The 19,451-nt window shown below is 51.3% G+C and overlaps 1 protein-coding gene across 5 annotated transcripts in view; it reads right to left on the reverse strand.

The window, feature by feature from the left end:
* Positions 1-19,451, reverse strand: part of G3BP2 (G3BP stress granule assembly factor 2) — a 395,323-nt gene that overhangs the window by 123,957 nt on the left and 251,915 nt on the right. For all 5 annotated transcript variants that reach the window (XM_069630575.1, XM_069630576.1, XM_069630573.1 and 2 more), the window contains one exon: positions 1,962-2,052. In XM_069630575.1, coding sequence (XP_069486676.1) covers positions 1,962-2,052 — 91 coding nt within the window. The remainder of the gene's footprint in view (positions 1-1,961; positions 2,053-19,451) is intronic.

Genomic DNA, 19,451 nt, shown 5'->3' on the forward strand with positions numbered 1-19,451 from the left:
TCTGGCTTCCAGTTGCCCAGCGAATGTTTAAATCAATGTGCATGGTCCACAGGGCCTTCTATGGTATTGGAGCTTAATATCTGCAGGCTAAATTCCCTTGTTACCAACCCACCCGTGTCCTCCGCTCTCAAGGGACCTGCCGACTAATGGTGCTCAGTTTCAGATTTGCGCGTAAAGGTGGCCGCGCATTCTCTGTAGCAGCCGCTAAGGGAAGGAATAACCTGCCTCTTCCCTTGCGAGAGACCACCGACCATCTCACCTTTCGGCGCAATCCGAAAACTTCGCCGTTTCTCTACCCTATGTCTGCTCTCTTTATCTTTCTCCCCCTCTTAGCGCCATGATACCTCTGGAGGTGTGTGCACTTAACAAATTTCGATACCATAACATGACTTATGGGGGGGAATCTGAAAGTATTTGCCTGCTTAAGAATATTTATGGTCTCTTGTGTGCTTCAATAACATTTTCCTTTGACTTACTCTGAATTGATTCTAAATGCAACAGGGATATATTAATGTCCCGAGCACCCTACCTACTGAAGTCACCTAAGGGTGTAGGTTGTGTCTGTCGGACATCCCAAAAGGGTACTTACTGATTTAGAAACTAAGTGTATAGTTTAAGTGCATTTTTGTGTTGCTTTTATATTGCTCCCTTCTGAAGTAGGCTATTCTAACTGATAAAATGTATAATTGTTTATTCAAGAAACCTTGTGTGTAAGTGTTTATTTGAATACTTGTCGCTATGAATCTCCAACTCCACTAAAGCTCACATTGACCCCCCTCTTGAGATAAGCCTGGCTGCACAACACGCTACCAAAACTGTGTGGTACAAGCTTATACCAAGGGTTGGGTTTCCCATTACCTGTAGTCAGGGTTGTTGTAGTGCCCCCAAAGGGTACTGCATACAATTGTGCCAAACAGGTCCTCGCCAAGTGACTATCGATGTAATCTATTATGTTGTGTGATATTTCTATCTGTTCATAGTCATTGCTCAGTGATATTTGGCCATAATTAACATTTTTATACATACTGTCAAAGTATGTAATATTACAAAGTGATTACAAAGTGTAATCTGAGTCCCATTGCGTGTACTCTTATGGACCCTTTACATGCTCACCACCTTGCGACTTCGCATAGACCCTCGTCACTGCCACCTTGAACTGGTTTAGCTACATCTTCCCAGAGTTTTCCCTGTCGCAATATAGGTTGGCCTTCTATACGTCTGTCCACCAGGCCAGAGTATAGAAAATCAATCCCAACAAACATTATGAAGGGTTTTCAAGGTCAAGTCAGTCCAGGATGATTGGTAGGTGGAACTGGAGTAGGTGTTTTCATAGGTTTCACCAGGCAGATCAGAGTTGTAAGGTTGGCCTATGGAAAAGGTTTTTACTACCCTTCATAAGAGGATGAGGAGACATATGGCAATAGGCCATGAGGGTATGTTAGGATTATCCTCTAGGGAAAATGGGGGATACCATGTCTCATCCAATGAAGCCTCGACATATCCCCAGAGGTTGCCTCTCCCCCATGCGATCCTCCCTCATAAAGCTGCCCGCAGGGTCCTGCTCAAGCAGCTGTTGTGGTCTGGCCAAATAAGAGGTCACCACCGGATAAACTGATTACTGTCAGTGTTCTGTGCGTCTACACCATCCCACCATCTCCTAGACACAACTGATTTGCTATTCTACTTTAGTTTGGCTAGTAGTTTAATACCCTGTGACACAACGTGTAACATTTCAGAACTCTCTCCCAGGGCTAGTTCTAATATTCTTCATAAATAGAATCCCACTTAAGTGAAGGCAAGTCTTGCCATTGAATGGCTATTTTGTGCTATTACAACAATCTCTAGCAACAAGTATACATTAAAATTGTTATATTTCTTTAAAGACCAAATACAAGAAAAGAGGTCTGGACCAAAAATAAAAGTTGGATGGTTTGGGGACAAACTGCTTTAACTAACCATACCTTCATCCAGCTCTGCTTCAGAATCTCCAAACACCTCATCCTCATAACGGAAAATGTCATTATGCACATAGAATTTGTTTGGTACTGAACCCTGTAGAAAACACAACTTGTTAAAGGTTTGGATTCTTTAGAAAATCAACAAAATCTGCAAAACATTGCAATCAAACCAATAAATAGAAATACGATTTTTGTGAGTAGATAGCAGTAAATCAGTATAACATTGCAAAACCCAGTCCAGTTACAAAGCAGCTTGGTATTTAAAGTCAATTAAAACAAGTGAAAGTTCCCCACTAAATGGGGTACTATTCTAACATAGTACCCGATGCTCTATACCTTTGGAGGGAAGCAGTTAAGCCTTCTAAAGTCTCTGCTCAAACAGGACTTCACCAAGACCACCTAGCTTGAATGAGCCTGTCTGCGGCAAATCCCCCCCCCCCCCCATTTCATTTTGTCGTTCTTCACCCTGCTGGAAGGGCCGGAGCCCGCCAGCAGCTGATCTCCACAAATCGATAATAGATTGCGCTGCTCGATTTCCCTCATGGAAACTCTCCAAGCCCAGCAGCTTAGCTCGTATCCAGTGAAGTGCCAACATCAAAGAGGTGACTGCTCTTCTCCCCAAACCGCAGTTTCAGCAAGTATATTTTCGTGACCCACGCGACTGTTGAAAATGGGCGCCGCATTCTTAGGAAGCCACTGAGGACTTACACATACGCCAACACAGCCAGCTGATTGGTTGCGCCATTCCATTTGAGGCCGAGCCCCTCGACTGGAGGCGGAAGCTGGCCGCTCACCCAAAGGGCTGCGTCCTTAAGGGCCTGTCTGCGGCTGTCCGCACACAGCACCAGTAAGAAACTCTCGTAAGTATATTTGTATGTTACTTACATCGCGCGCCGAACCCTGGGGTAACTGGGCGCTTGAAAGCATAGGTTACAGGTGTAAACAGGTATACAGGTTATACAGATACAGAACAAATAGGACCCTCATTACAGCTGGGTCAGGATATGAGATGTACAAGTGGAAATGTAATAGTGGACCCTGGTTACAGTAGGGTCGAGGCATGGGAGGAAGCTAGCCTCTTACTGAGAAGGGTTGTTGCTTAACCAGTTTTTTATGCCAGCTTTGAAGGTGAGGAAGGAGGATTCCTGTTTTGAGGGTGGTGGGGATAGCATTCCAACATTTGGCGGCTTGAACTGGGAAGCTGGCGCCACCTGCTGATTTTAGGTTGTACGTTGGAACCACTAGGTTTTAGAATGAGGGGATCTGGTGATGCATGTGGGTTGGTAGGGGCAGAGTTTATCTGCCAGGTATTTCGGGGCAGAGTTAGTGAGGCATTTGTGCGTGATGGCCAGCGTGCGTAGGGTGATTCGGTCCCGGATGGGCAGCCAGTTGGCATTTTGTCTATGTGTAGAGATGTGGCAAGATCTCGGTAGATTGAGTGCAGCTCTTAGTGAATTATTTTGAAGCACCTGGAGTTCACTTGGGTTGTGTTTCGCGGTGTCGAGGAATAGTGTGTTACAATAATCAATTTTGGAAAGAGCAAGTGCTCTGGCTAGCGTTCATAAAAAAGATTTGCAGATGTAGATCAGTTTGTGTAGGCTGTGGAAAATGCGACACCATTGAGGTTTTTTTGAGTGAAAGGGTTAAGTCAAGATAAACCCCCAGGGTTTTTATCTCTTTGGAGACGCTGATTGTGTTGTTGTCAACGTACTCTAATATTGTTAACAGAACCTCCACCTACACCTGGGAATACATTATACAAGATTTCATATCAATCGTGTAGCCAATATAACATTGCGATACTGCCTGTGTGACGATTACAGCACATTCACCACCCGCTGTGCTACCAGGTCTACGTCCGATTGTCCCACATGTTATCTTTAAGCATCCCAGTGTCCCCTACAAGATGAGTCAGTCCAAAATATGTAAGATCTTCCAGAGCAAATCGATTTTTCCCAAACTTTAGTGCCATTCGCCCTAATAAGGCAACCACACAGACTTTCATGTATGCGCCCTTGATACTGACTTACCTTGCTCCTCAATGATACCATGCAAAATAGCTATACTCACTGTCTGCCATTACTGTGATTAACCCTATTTTTTCCTTATGTATAGTCATCACTTTTTTCTCAAATGTATTGCAAGTGTGCCTGTGACACTATCCAAGCTAACCGTAGATCGTGATAATTATGCTCCCTACCTGCACAATGTCGTAATTCTGTAGCTAATCATAATGGCCTATCCGCTATGCTCACGAATGTATCTACCATCATTCTGATATTGCCGTAGACCCTTAGCTCTGGCAAACTGGTTGGCATAGGGAATAAGGAACAAGTTACTTACCTGTAACTATTCTCCAGCATGGGTCTGGCATGGATTCACATGCTCATGAATATTCCCCGTCAGGCTGGGAATCCTCGGTAAAGAAAAAAAATCAGTATCAGTTTCGTTTCTGATCGATCTTTCTTAGTAGTAACCAATCACTGGTCTCTGGGTCATACTGCCCCCAGCCAATGACTGCCCTCTCCCTAAGCCCCGCCTCTGGCAGCCATCCTCAGATTTGGTAGCACGCCAGGTGGCAGTATGACCAAGTGAAGAGCCGCAGAGGGGTAGGTGGGAGGGTTTGCATGTGAATCCATGCCAGACCCATGCTGGAGAACAACAGTAACAGGTAAGTAACTTGTTCCTTCTCCAGCATGGGGTCCGGCATGGATTCACATGCTCATGAATAAAGGAAAATACATAGCAGTATACACATGCACAACCACGGGAGGTGGCAACAGGCTCAACAGTAACCAATACAACAACTCAACATTAAGCATCTCTTATCTCCTCACCAGGCTCTCCTTAAGCAAACAAGTTGCGCAGCACTGCTTGGCCGACCCTGGACTCCTCCCTGGAGTCCCGGTCGACGCAGTAGAATCTTGTGAAGGTGTGCGTCGATCTCCACGTAGTAGCCCTGCAGATGTCCAGCAGGGGGACACCAGACAGGAACGCCGTGGTAGCAGCGATCGCTCTGGTTGAATGGGCTCTCAGACGGCCGGGCAGCGGTCGGTTTGCCAACCGGTGACAATGCATGATGCAGCCGGAGAGCCATCTGGAAATGGAAGTCTTCGAGAGAGCCTTCCCTTGATTCACAGACCCAAAGTTCACGAATAGCTGTGACGTCCTCCGAAAACTGTGTGTGGTCCACGTAGAACTTCAGTGCTCTAGCTACATCCAGCGAGTGCAAAGTCCTCTCGGCCGGCGTCGAAGGCGACGGGAAGAAAACTGGTAACACCAAGGGCTCGTTGAGGTAGAAGTCAGACGGCACCTTGGGCATGAAGGAGGGGTGCGTCCTAAGCACTACCCTTGTGTCATGAAAGTCAAGTATGGGGGCTTGCAAGATAGGGCTTTAATCTCTCCCACTCGTCGTGCAGAGGTGATGGCCGCGAGGAACGCCGTCTTCCATGACAGGAACTTCAAGGGCGCCGAATGCATAGGCTCGAATGAGGCTCCCATGAGCCTGGTCAGCATCATGTTAAGTTCCGACGCCGGGGCAGGAGCCTTCACCGGCGGGAATGAACGGAATAGTCCCTTCATAAATTCCTTTACCAGGAGATCAGACCACAAGGACGCCCGTCCCGTAGTCCTGGTATATCGGGAGATGGCAGCCAGATGTATTTTTATGGAGGCGTGGGCCAGTCCAGCCTTGGCCAGCGACAGTAAGTATGGCAGCACTTGAGGGGCCGTAATCTGCAGAGGGTTAATCTTCTGTGCACAGCACCAGACAGAGAACCTCTTCCATTTATGACCGTAACACTTGAGACTTGAGGACGCCCTGGCCTTTGCAAGAACCTCTCTGCAATCAGCCGGATATCGTACCCTCCAAACTCTAGCACTGCAGGACCCAGGCCTGCAAGTTCAGCGACTGTGGGTCGTGGTGTAGAATGGCGCCTCCTTCTCTGGAGAAAAGAGCCGTATCCGCCGGCAGCCGGACTGGCGGGGATGTTGACAAGTCCAGAAGGTCCGGGAACCAGACCTGCCTCGGCCACGCCGGCGCAACGAGGATCATCCTGCACCTGGACTTCTTGAGCTGGCTGATGAGGAGCAGCAACGGCAATGGAGGGAGCGCGTATAGAAACAGGCCGTCCCAAGGGAACGCGAAAGCATCGCCCATGCTCCTCAGCTGCGCCGCCGTCGCAAACAGGTCGATCTGGGGTTTGCCCCATCGTTGGAAGAGTCGATCCACTTGATCATGGCGCAGTTACCACTCGAGGCACAAGCGCAGCTCCCTGAGTGAGTCTGCGATGGTGTTTTTTTATTCCTGCCAGGTGGAAGGGAACCAGAAACATCCACTGGGCGACGGCCCAGTGCCACAGATCCTGGGCCTCCTTTGATATGGCTGGGGATCTGGTGCCTCCCTGCTTCCGTATGTAGAACATCATGGTGGTGTTGTCGGTGAAGATCCTCACCACTTTGTCCTTGAGGGACGGGAGGAACGACTTGAGCGCCCAGAACACTGCACAGAGCTCCAAGATGTTGATGTGAAGAGACCTCTCCTACGGGAGCCAAAGGCCTCTTGCGTGGAGATCTCCGGTGTGGGCCCCCCAACCCTCCAGAGAGGCGTCCGTAGTCACCGTCTGCTGAAACGCCGGGGTTTGAAAGTCTGTGCCCGTTGTGAGGTGAGCCCTGGTGCCCCCACCATAGGATCGCCCGACGGAACTCCTCGTCGAGGGGGATCCTGTCCTCGAAGCAGCCCCCCGCCTGAAACCAGCGGGCGTCGAGGAACTCCTGCAGCAGACGCATCCGAAGTCTGCAAAGGGGTACAAGGTAGATGCATGAGGACATCATCCCGAGAAGGGACTTGATGGACCTCACCCTGGCCACGTCCGTGGCTAACAGTCGCCATACCTCGCCCAGGATGGTTTTGGTCCTCTCCTCTGAAGGGGAGGCCAATTGCTCCACTATCGAGCTTCGCCCCCAAAAACAGTGCTACTTGCGACGGAACCAGGTGGGATTTGGGGTAGTTGATGGAGAACACCAGCTCCGTGAGCAACCGGACGGTCCTCGCCGTATGATCGACGTCGAGTTCCCTTGACCTTGCCCGGAGTAGCCAGTCATCCAGGTAGGGGTAGACGTGGATCCCTTGCAGGCGCAGCCGCGCCGCCACTGGTGCCAGGCACTTGGTGAAAACCCTGGGTGCCGACTTTAATCCGAACGGTAGGGCTCTGAATTGGTAGTGGCGTCCTTGAACCACGAACCTGGAGAACTTCCTGTGCCTTTTTAGAATGGGGGATGTGGAAGTAAGCATCCTCCAGGTCCAGCGACGATAGGAAGGCGCCTTCCTCCAGCTGTCCCAGCAAGTGCTGGAGGGTGACCATCCTGAATTTCTGCGCCTTGATGTATTTGTTTAACCGATGCAGGTCTAGGATGGGGCGCCAACCGCCTGTCTTCTTCCTGACGAAGAAGTACCTTGAGTATCCTCTGGGGACAAGCTCGATGGCACCTTTCTTGAGCATCGCCTTTACCTCCAACAGCAGTTGAGGGACGTGATTCTCCTTCCTGTCCACGGGAGGAATGCGAGGGCACTTCTTTAGGAATTCCAGCGAGTGCCGTTGGCCAGGGTTGTCCAACACCCAACGATCGGTGGAGATGGACTCTCACACGCTGACGAACTTCGTCAGTCGGCCTCCCACTGGGGTGCTTCGGTGGGGGCCCGACCACCCGGCTGGGTCAGTCTTGCTTGGAAGCAGCCTTGCCTACTTGGCGACGACGGCAGGAACCCCCTTGCTTGCCGCGACCTCTGTAGGCCTCTTGGGAAGAAGAGCGGGCCGCCTGGCGGTAGGTGGAGGAGCCACCGCTGGATACTTTGGAGGCACCCTGTCTGCCTCCAGAGCTCCGAAAGGGCCGTCGCTGCTGAAGCACCCCAAGGGCCCGGGCCGTCTCCAAGTCGGTCTTGATGGCCTGTAGAGACTCATCCACCGCCTTACCAGAGAGGTTGTTGCCTTCGAACGGCATGTCCAACACTCTGGCCTGGACGTCCTGGCGAAAGTCTGTCGCCTTGAGCCATCCTCGTCGTCGGAGGCAAACTCTGGTGCCCAGTTGGCGAAATCCGGTATCGGCAATGCCCGTTGCCACCGTAATGTCGTGATCCGACACCACCTCACCCTCCTGCAGAATTTCTAGGGCCTCTGCCCTTTTGTCATCTAGCAGGGGGGGGCCATCTTGAACCAGAGCTCCCTGTCGTAGCGGGCTACGATCGCTAAGGCATTGGCCGCCTTAATCGTCGCCACCGAGATGACTCGTCCCATAGAGTCCAACTTCTTACCCTCGCTGTCTGGCGGGGAAGTGGAAGTTGAAACCGCTGCGCCCGCTGCCTTCTTAGCCGCTGCCGAGACGACCGAGTCTGACATGGGCTGGGCCCTGAGGCACAAGGGGGCAGCATTGGGGACTTGGTACTTCTTCTCGTACCTGTCCCTCTTGGCGGGTGTTGTGGCAGGGTTCTTGAGGACAGTAAGCCCTTCGTCCCAGATGTCGTCGAGTAAAGGCACCGCGAGGACCGTCTTCCTCTTAGCCTATCGTCGTTGGTACAGAAACTCCTCCTCTTTCTGTTCTTCAGGGCAGAGCTCGGATGCCCTGGTTATCATGGCGTGGAAAGAGCCAACCTCGTCGGCTGGGGACGCCCGCGGGGGTAGTGACGACGGGATGTCTGCTGTGTCCTCGCCGCTGTCGTCGTCCGTCCCCCGTATCCTCTCCCGGCAAGGGGGATGAGGGGTCTGCCGGCCTCGCGGGCACAAAGTGCGGAGAGGGGTGGACTCTCCTCCGCTTGTTCGGAGGGTTTCCCGACAGGCCTGGTTCTGGATCCTCCGTCGGGGTCCGTGGTAATCTCGTCCTTATCTCGGTACGTAAGGATTGGGTTGCCAACAAAATGGCAGCCGAGCTATCCTGGGGCTCGGGCAATGGCTGCGACGGACGGGATGGCCGCTCCACTGGGCCCCGTTTGTCGTCCTCGTCGCCATCTTCGATCACGTCAGCAGGGACCCTCCCCTGGGAATCGAACCTCTCGTTGAGGCCTATGGACCTTTCTTAGAGGCCCCTCTCGGTCTCCACCAGTTCCTCCTCAGAGGCTGATTCCGAGTCTGTAACGGCCACTGCCTGTCATGAGCTTGGGTCATGCCCCCAGATTAGTCTCTAAGAATTTGTGGACCACGGCTTATCTTGCTTGGTCTGTAACAAGGAAAGAACCATGTTTAGGCTATATGGTAAAAGACACTTCCTCATTACCTAAGATGGCAGCCTAGTGGTTCTATCGAAGTGATTGTTATGGTCTAGTGCTTCACACTCGCTGCATATATAAGCCCCTCCCCGCACCTGCTCCGCGTCGTCTGCTTCGCAGTGTACGCTTACCGCGGCGCCAGTTCCAGACAGTTTTCCTCAGCCATTCTTGAAATCTCCTTACCGTAGTTCCATAGATTTCCTCTGAAGTTAGCCGTGTACTTCCCAGTCATTTCCACAGTATTCCATGGTGTTTGGTTTTAGTTCAGCATTCTCGGAAGTTGCCTTCACGTCTGCCTCAGCACTGTTGCCGCGCTCATTCCCGTCAGCGGAATATTTTCGTGAATCTCCCTCAGCAGTTTGAAGCTTGTTGTCTTGTCAACCAACATTTATCGCAAGTATTGGCTGTTAATGTTGTTGCGCCTTGTTTTAGCGTGCTTTTCCAGTCAGCTGAGTTACCTTGTTTTTGTGACAGCTGTAATAAGTTGTTCCACTGTCAGTCAGCCTTTTACACACGCTATGTAGTACTGCAATTCTGTGACAAAGTTTTGAGTTGTCATGTATAGGGGGTTACAATTTCTCTTCGTCAGCAGAACTAACTAGGGTCATATTTTTAGCGGTTGGAAGTTTTCTCCACTAGTTAGCATACACCACATTGCGCACAAAGCTAGAGTTTTATGTAAAAAAGGACAATACATTTTCTCAGCAGTTAACTTTGTTCTGGCCATTAGTTCACACGCACATAGTCGTTTCTCAATTGTTTGGTTTTGGGAAGACTAGGTGTTCATGCACGTCAATTGTTAATGGAACGGCTTAATTGTGCTATTTTTGCCAGTGATAGTTTCCAACTCCTACCCTGTCCTAATTACCTCTCCCTCATATCACGCACACTAGCGATCCTTCCTCCCTTCAGAAAACTACATTTCATCTCCATTCTTCAGAACAAGCGCCCCTGCGTAGAAGCAGGATGGAGAGCTCACCAACAAATAACAGGTAACGATCCTTGAAGTGTTAGAGAGCTAATTCCTGAATGGGTGCATTAGACTAGCATATTAAGGATTGCTGAATGTTTCTTCTTAGATAACCTGACTACACAGATTAACTACGCACACTAAGAATAGTTCAAACAGATTTTCCAGAGAAGTGCTCCCGCAGAGTTTATGAGGTAAGCGTTAAACCGCCCCCCCCCCTTTTTTTCAGCCGGGGGCTTCACGGGGGTCTTAGATGTGGGCTGCAAAGAGGATTTCCTCCGCGGCGGCAGGGATACTCTGGGCCCAGAGGCCGTTTCCATTGGCGTAGTCTCAGCCTCCTCCGCCAGGGTCGCAGAGACCACTTCGGTAGAGGCCTTAGCTGGGTGGATCAAGGCCCTCACCACCTTAGGTGCGTCCTGGGCCTTCGCTTTTGGGGGGGGGAGGGGGTCAACGCCTCGCTCCCCCTTAGAGATCGACCGGGTCCACTCCAGCAGCCTACCCGGGTTCTCGGACTTCCTCTTCCCCGAACCAGAGCACTGGCTCGTGGTCGAACGTGCCGGGGAAGTAGCGCCCTGCTTGGCAACCGAAGAGGCTGACCTTTCAGCGCTCCCGGGGCCCGCAGACTCACAGTGCTTGGCCTTCTGTTGGGCCCCCGTCGCCGGGGCGCCCTCAAAGGACTTAGAAGCCCGCTCAGACGACTTCTTTGCCTTCTCACTTGCTGTACCCTTCTCCAGCCAGGTGGCGAGGCGGGAACGACGATCTTGTTTGGTCCGTTCCAAAAGGTTCTTGCAGAACGCACAGTCCTTCTCCACGTGAGTCTTGTCCCCATGGAGGCAGTAGAGACATTGCGAATGCTCGTCCTCCTTGAAAACGTTATATAATCCGCATCCAGGGCAGTTCCTGAATAGCTTGGATCCGGGCGTCAAGCTCCCTTTGTCCTGGGCCATGTCCGTTGAGGTACGCCGCAGATCTTCTGGAATCCTCAAAGAAGTGTAAACTCGACGAAAACTTCACCCATGAGGGTCCTAGAAGAATTCTGAAATCAGTTATCGGAAGTAGAAACGGTGGAGCTTGAGGCTCAATTAAACCGGAAAAATGAGAAATTCCCCTGAAAAAATGTGAAAACGCAGTAAAAAAACGAGAGCTAAACACGAGAACTTCCAACACTTGAGCGTGCGGTAAAAATCTGAGGAAAGCTGCCAGAGGCGGGGTTTAGGGAGAGGGCAGTCATTGGCTGGGGGCAGTATGACCCAGAGATCAGTGATTGGTTACTACTAAGAAAGACAGATCAGAAACGAAACTGACACTGATTTTTTCTTTACAGAGGATTCCCAGCCTGACGGGGAATATTCATGAGCATGTAAATCCATGCCAGACCCCATGCTGGAGAATCTGTGTTATGCCTGCCCAGCCACTTCCTCTCTAAGCCGTCTGCAGTAGTCAATCCACGGACATTAGATTAGCCCTCCAAATTTTACTAAACAATTGCCAGGCTGGTTAATGTTCATGATGTTCCCTTTCTGCATTGTAACGTGCGATTTGCCATGCACAGGCTCCCACTTCCTTATCCCCAAAAATGGTCTCCTCAGACCTCAGAGCAGCATGCCCCATCACCACCTCATCCCCTGCCCCACTCCTTTCCTACCACATACCAATCCCTTCCCCCCAGTATGATCAGAAGACCAACACCCAAACGGACCCCAGCAATGTTCAAAAGCCACAAACTGCTCCAAAACCCTACACATTCATTACCAATAACTCTGCTAAAATGACTTACCCGGTCCTCGGCGCATCTAGATGCACCAGACAGATCACGGACCTTAACCACCCGACTTTGTCCAGACTGGGATAACACTAAAGACAAGCTATCCAAACTGATTCCCTACAGAGTAGCAACAGAACCCAAAGACTTAGGTCTCGAATTATAAACCGGCCTAGCATATTTGTCCCTGCCACACCTACCACCATAGGCACTGTATAAACACTAGCCTACCAAGCTAAACCATCCAAAATGACCACCATAACCAAACAAACCACCCCCGAACAATTTGTGTGGGAGAGCAGTCAACCGGGTTGATGCTCTTATTTCTACACCATATGACAAATCGTTTCCACTTTGTAGAGTAACAGTGACGAGTGTCAGGCTTTCTAGCTTCCTTGAGAATGTCCATGCATCTCTGCGGGAGTTGTAAATGACCAAATTCTATGATCTCAGGAGCCATGCTGCTAAGTTCATGCTCTGTGGGCATGGGTGTAGTGTCTTGCCCTTGTCCTGTGACAGCATGTTGTACAGGCAGAGTAGTTTCACCGGTGGAGACAGACATCTCCATCAAGTGATCACATATGGGCCACTAGTATCATGGTGACTGGTTCCTGGTGCATCTTGTGCACCATCTTGTTGAGAAGGGGAGTCGGGGGTGGGGGCTGGGGGGCATAAACAAATTTCCCCGACCATGGTATCGATAGTCCGTTCCCCATGGATTGGTTCTGGGGGTACCTGGAGGCGTAATTTTGGCACTGGGAGTTCTCCAGAGTTGCGAACAGATCAATTTCTGGGAATCCCCATTGTGTGAAGACAAAGACAATGTCTTCTTGTAACCGCCATTCGTACTCTGCGGGCAGAGGGAAGTCTCTGCTGAGTTCGTCTGCTAGCAGATTGAGTTCCCCTGGTACATGTTGTGGCAACAGGAACATGTGTCTGAGAGCCCACTTCCAGATGTTCTGGGACAGCTTGGACAGTCCTGGAGAGTGAGTTCCCCTTGCTTGTTCAGATAGTACATGGCTATGGTTCTGTCTGTGAGGACCATCACTGTCTTCCCTTGCAGGTGTGCCTGAAAAGCCTTCAGTGCTTTGACGACCGCCAACAGTTCCTGCAAGTTTATGTGTTTGGACGCTACGCTCCATGTGCAGTCTGATGGGATAGGTGAGCCCCTCATCGTGTGAGGGGTGTGTCTGGGGTTAGAGTGGGCTCCACTGCGGCAGTGGTGAATGGTTTCCCTATTACAAGGTTTTTTTCCTTCAACCACCACCGTAGCGGGAGAACCAAGGCCTGCGAGACCACCACTAGATCGTCCCATTGTCCGCTGTCCTGACACCACTGGCTGTTGAGCAACTCTTGCATTGGGCGCAGTCGCGCACGTGAGGTACCAAATATATACATGACGCCATCACTCCCAGCAAACGCATTGCTTTGCACACCGTCACCTCTAGACCGGCCACATATTGAGGGATCTGAAACAGCACATTTTGGACCCTCTGGTTGGAGGGGAAGACAAGGCCCTCCTTTGTTCGAATTAGAGCCCCTAGGAATTGTTTGATCTGGCTGGGCTCTAGGCTGGACGACTTCTCGTTGATGGAGAACCCCAGTTGGAACAAAAGGTCTACAGTCTTTTGGGTATTTGAGAAGCATGTCTCGTAAGAATCCCCTGTTATGAGCCAAGGGTATACTGGGATGGACAACCTGCGCAGGTGGGCCGCTGCCACTGCCAGTACCTTCGTGAATACCCTCGGCGCTGACGCTATGCCGAAGGGTAACACTCTGAACTGGTGTTTGCCCTCCATCATGAATCTCTGGTATTTCCTGTGTGCTGGCAACATTAAAATATGAAAGTATGCATCTTTCATGTCCAGTGTTGTCATGTAATCCCCTTGAGATAACGGGGGGATTACTTGCTGTAATGTCTCCATATGAAATTGAGGTTTTACAAATTTCTTCGCTGGGCGCAGATCTAGCACAGGGCGCATGGTTAAGTCCTTTTTGGACTCAAGGAAGTACACTGAATAAATACCTTCCGTTACCTGTGATAGAGGCACGACCTCTATAGCTCCTTTTTCTAGTAGCTGGTCCACTTGAAGGATGGCAAGGTGCTCTGGTGACAGGCGTCGTCCCCTTGGGGGTCTGTACGTCGGGGAGCGGTTGAATTCTATACAGTAGCTGCGGGCTATGGTTGAGAGTACCCAGCGGTCTGATGTTATTCCCTCCCATGCTGGAATAAAGGATGTTAACCGGCCCCCGACCGCCGATGCATGGAAGGGGACCCGAATCTTCAGGTCATTTGGTGTTGGTGGCTTGGGAACCTCTAGGGGTGGGACCCCGACCTCTTCCCTTGCCATGACGCTGTCCTCTCTGGGTGTATTTGCCACTGGGTTCCTTGATTCGAGGACCAGTTGCCTGCAGAGTATTGCTGCTGTTGATGGCGTTGGCCTCGAAAAAAGCATCTGTTTTCATAACCTTGCTTGTTGGGAGGCCTTGAAATCTGATCTAGGGTCTTAATGGTGTCAAATTCCTTTTTTTGCAGTCTCTAGTGCGTCATCCACCGCCTTCCCAAAGAGGTTGGCATCCTCTATTGGTTTGTTAGTGAGAGATGCTTGCGTTTCGGGTTTAAACCCTGAATTACCTAGCCAGACATGACGTTTGAGGAAGATTTCTTGGACTAGGGAACGGCCAGCCGTTTCTGCAGCATCTAGGGTATTCTTAACGATGCTCTGGTTGACTAAGGTTCCCTCAGAAGCAGAGTTCTTAGGGGTTCAGGTACCTCTGCGATGTCTTTGCGTAGTTTGCTCCATTGGGCATCTGCATAACTTGCCAGTAAGGAGTAGTTGTTGCAATCCTGGTGGAAAAGGCTGCCGAGGCTGTAATCCTTTTACCTATGCCATCAGCTTTTTACCCTCTTTATCTGGTGGTGCCTCGCTGGTTGATAGAAGAGGGAGGGAAGGGGTCCCGCTATTTGTTACTACCAAGGAGTCTGGTACCCAGTGTCCCCTGATGTATAACGGGTCCAATGGAGAAGGACTAAATTTTTCTATCTTTGGGTTGACCCCTCTGACCAATGCGGGTGTAGATAGCGAAGGAATGATTCGTCTCTTTACTGAGGCGAGGAGGGGAATGGTTTGACTGACAGGGGGTTTCTCCTTGATGATCTTTTCCACAAAGTCTATGTTAGGAGAAATTTCCCCAGTCTCGATTTCGAAATGCGCTGCTGCTTTGCGTAGTAGTGCATTGAAGGTAGGTTGATAGTCTATAGGCAACGTATTCCTGATTGGCGAGTCTTTGGGTGGGGGCGGCGGGGGGGAGGGGTACAGGTTTAGGGCGTCGGGGTCTGTGGACGCCGATGGGGACTGCCACGGCTGTGAAGCACCTTCTTCTGGGTCTTCTTCAAAGCCCCCACCACCCATGTCTGGGTTATCCTCAAAACCTTCCTGGTCTAGGTTTTGTTCTTGTTCGTTAGATAAGAACTCCTCATCTTCATGAAAGTGGGAGTCCTCTTCAGTGAGGTCATATAACTACATCCTCCTGGATGGTGTTAAACTGCCTAGGGTACGTAGCCCTGGGATCCTCCTGAGGTCCCTCTCTTGGTCTTTTGGGTGTGGGTAGGTATGGAGTACACATAAAACTCCATTTTGTCCATACAAAACTGGAGTCTCTCTAAGGTCCTGTGTGGTAACCCAGAGCGGTCTGGGCGGGGGGGGGGGGGGGGGGGGGGAGGGAAGGCTTTAGGCCTGTGAATGCTTTGACGTCGAGGATAAACTCCCATCACCTTCTGAGAAGCCTTCTAGTAGGCTAGGAGTCCCTTTCGACGGAGGGGGCAGTTCCTGCCTTCCTTCTGTCCTTTTCGGCATTTCCCTGGCCTTGCAAGCGGTATTCGGCGTCTCTTTCGCCGTCTGTCTCTGGCTACTGGTGGAAACAATACGCGCCAAGCTCTTGACGACTAAATGATCTGTCAAAGGTTCCTCTGGCACCGACGTTACAGGTATTGCGTTCTCTACGCCGACAGGGCACGTTGTCTGGCGGTTTGGTGATAGCGCCCTTATCAGGGGGTAGCCCAGTCGCTGGTCGCGTCTGCGGTTGCGAGGGGGGCTTTGGACCCTTACGGTCTGGAGGCCGCCGGTAGGACCTGCGTCTCCGTTGGCGCTAATGCTTTCTTCATCTTCAACGAGGAAGAGCCGTGGGTTGTGTGCGTCAGTGTTGCCGGGGTGTTCATCCCCATAAGCAGGGCGTGAGCCGAGCTTGTCGGGGCCGGGGACAGACAACGAGGAGCATGACCGCTCCCTAGAGGGGTGTACAACCTCCGAAGCGGAGGTCGGGTTATCACTTTCAGCGGCGGCGGCAGGTGAGGAATCGGACCTAGACATAACGTAGGCTGCCCACCTCTTGACCCTGCGCTCCTTTAAAGTCTTAGGCTTAAGAAGCTTAAAGGCCGCACAACCGTCTTCTTTGTGGTCGAGGGGCAAGCAACGGTTGCACCGTTTGTACTGGTCTTTCCAGGTGAATTTGTCCTTGCAGCGCGGCCAAAATCTAAAGGTGTCCTCTCCATAGCTGAGAAAACGGTCAGATGTGATAACAACCCCGAAAGAAAAAGTGGGGAAAGAAAGGCATTCTTAAAGAGAAACAAATGTCCCACAACACCACTCTCCCTACTGTTTCAGGCCGGCGAGGCAAGGCCACGTGTTCGGCTCCGTCAAAGGCACAGCCGTCGAAGATCTTGTCGGCGGAGAAAGGCTTAGTCGAAGGAGGAACCTAACGTGAGGTAAAGTTAAGTAACGACCAAATGGTCGAGTGAATATTTGCAATGTCTCTTGAGGAGCTCCGTGTAAAGGCGACCAATATCTGGGCGGAAAAAACAATCTGAGGGACCTCGACACGTGAGGGATTGTGGGTACACTGCACATCACTATAGGGATAGTGTTACAGACACGACTTGTCGACGTCCCCTTTGACTACGAAAAACAAAATGCAATACTCTGCAGTGACCACTGGATGTCGGACTATGCACAGCATGTGATTCTAAGCAGATTAACAAACATCAGAAACCATCCCGTTCGTCCCCTTCGGGAATATGTTCAGCCGCTAAGGAAACAGTTCTACAGAGTGTACGTGAAACGTGACAAGGCACATATGGAGTAGGCTGCCTGAAGAGCCATACCCCCTGAAGAAAACACTTTCTTCGCCCAACCATCAAAACGCTTGTCGTCCCTAACAGGAGGGATGTAGGATAAGACGCCTGCTTTGCTAGGGCCGCAGCCGCCTGCACCACCAAACTCTACGGAGTGGGGTACGTGGTCAAGTAGCAGGGGTCGCTACTGGCTGGGCAGTATTTTCGCAGAAAAGACTCGCCCACTGCCAGGAGACTCTCCGGAGCAGTCCAAGCCGCCGCCACCCTTCTTTGCAGAGCCATATGGAATGGCAGTACCGGGTCAGTTGGTGGATCTTGGTCAAGGATATCCGTCAGGTCATCCTGCAGAAAATCCCCTGGTGGAGCAGACCACCCAAGTACTCGGTGACCCTCGACATCAGGCGCCGGTATGAGGACTCGCCATGGGTGCCAGGCTCAGGCCTACAGAACTCCACCTCCGGAGAGGTGTCCAGACCACTGGCATCGTGCAGTGACTGACGCAGGTCTTCAATCTGGCTATGACCAGAGATAATCTCGTCTGGCACCGAATCAGGAACCAACCCATCTTCAGAACCCTCATCCACCTCAAATATATTCCAGATGGTGGAAAGTGGGCACAATAGGGGACAAAGACATATGCCTTGGCCAGAGCCTTTCTAGGGGCTTCCCCCGTGCCACAGTGTACCTCTGACAAAACAGCCTCTAAAGGCGTTTAGGACGTCGAGTGAATCGGCGTTGAACGCGGTGCGGACAGCATCGACACAGGCCTCGAGGGCGGAGCCCCGATCGTGTCCTTCGACAGCCTGGGCGCCAATGGAGTCGACGACTTCCTCTGAGGCGAAGCTTCGAGAGAGTCCCTTGATGACCTCGGCGCCATAGGCATCGCGCCTTCTTCGAAGACTTCACAGGGGTGCACAGGCTCGAGCGCGTCGATGACCGGGCCTGGAACAGCCATGACTAGAACGATTCCCCTTGTCCGAGCGGGACCTTTCCCGTGAATCGTGCCGACCACCCGAGCCTGAAGGCGTACGAGTGGTGTCTCTAATACGGTCACGCCTGACCCTATTCGGAGGCACGGACGGACCGGTGCCCTGCGTTTCAAGATTCGCCAACATTTTCTTACCAAAGGAAGCCCAATCCTCCGTAGTCGCATTCTTGGTGGGATAAGCAACCTGCCGACGGGCGGAGTCCTCGGATGAGGACGGCGAGCGATGACGTCGCTTCCGTGAGTGCCTTGAAGAGGCAGAGGAATGGCGGGACCCACTCCAGGACCAAGATCCCCTAGACTTACGACAACGATGCGGAGAGTCACCCTCGAATAGTCCGTCGAAAGCCCAGTGGACCTCGACTTCCGGGGCTTGGACACCTTACTGACCAACAGCTTCTTACGCTCACGCAAGGCCTTGGACGTAAGCGACTGCCAGTCGACACAATCATCTGTGTCGTGGGCCTGCCCGAGGCACCAGAGGCAGACGTCGTGCGAGTCCGTCACCAACATCTTGGACCCGCAGTCCCCACGCGGGGTGGAAGAAGAGGAAGACATCCCGATAAACTTCACAACAAACAGGTTCGAAGAACCGAAAGAACAGAAACTAAGAGTCGAGCCGCACCAAGATCTCCGAAGCGAACACATTCGCGGAAAAAACGGAACCGAGGCTATTGGTGTTGTGCGTCCTACTTATAACATCCGGTGACGTCGGACGAGGTCCTCGAAGACGGCGTATTGACGTCATCGGCGCAGAAACATTTTCAGAAGCAGCACAGCTGTGGTGATTACTGTCAGATATGGAATACGTCGAAGGACCCAATCCCCTTGAAAGGTACAACTACTGCAGAACAAAATCCTTAGAGCGGCTCTAGGCATGAAGAAATCAGATCACATTTCCAACATTAGGCTAGAAAATCACTGGCTGCCTATCTAAGCCAGAATAATTTTCTAAACACTGTGGTACATAAATGCATTACGAACAAAGCCCCCAGCTACCTCAACACTATCGAGAAAAAAAAAAACTCTTGCAAGACCCTCAGATCCAATAACTTGGCTCTTGAAAATACTGCAATACAAATATAATAGAGCAGGAGGAAGCAGCTTCAGAGTCCTAGCCAATCACCACAGAGTGCATTTGGGTCTCCTAGGAGACTAAGCCCAGGAAGTTTCGGGCACCTCCCTCACTTCCTGCCCCTGCCAGACAACCTGGAGCCAGAGGCAGGTTTCACACATGAAGCCCGGCAAAGAACGGGTCCAAAACTGGTTGGCATGAAGAGTAAGTCTCAAGAAGTCCCTTTCCACAAAGAAATGGCGAAAAAAAGACAACAGGGCCATTTTGACAAAAATGGCACCCATGGGTGCAAGCACAGCCCGTGGTAAAATC

This window comes from Ambystoma mexicanum, chromosome 6q (assembly GCF_040938575.1).
Source record: "Ambystoma mexicanum isolate Mex_15411 chromosome 6q, UKY_AmexF1_1, whole genome shotgun sequence".
NCBI lineage: Eukaryota > Metazoa > Chordata > Amphibia > Caudata > Ambystomatidae > Ambystoma > Ambystoma mexicanum.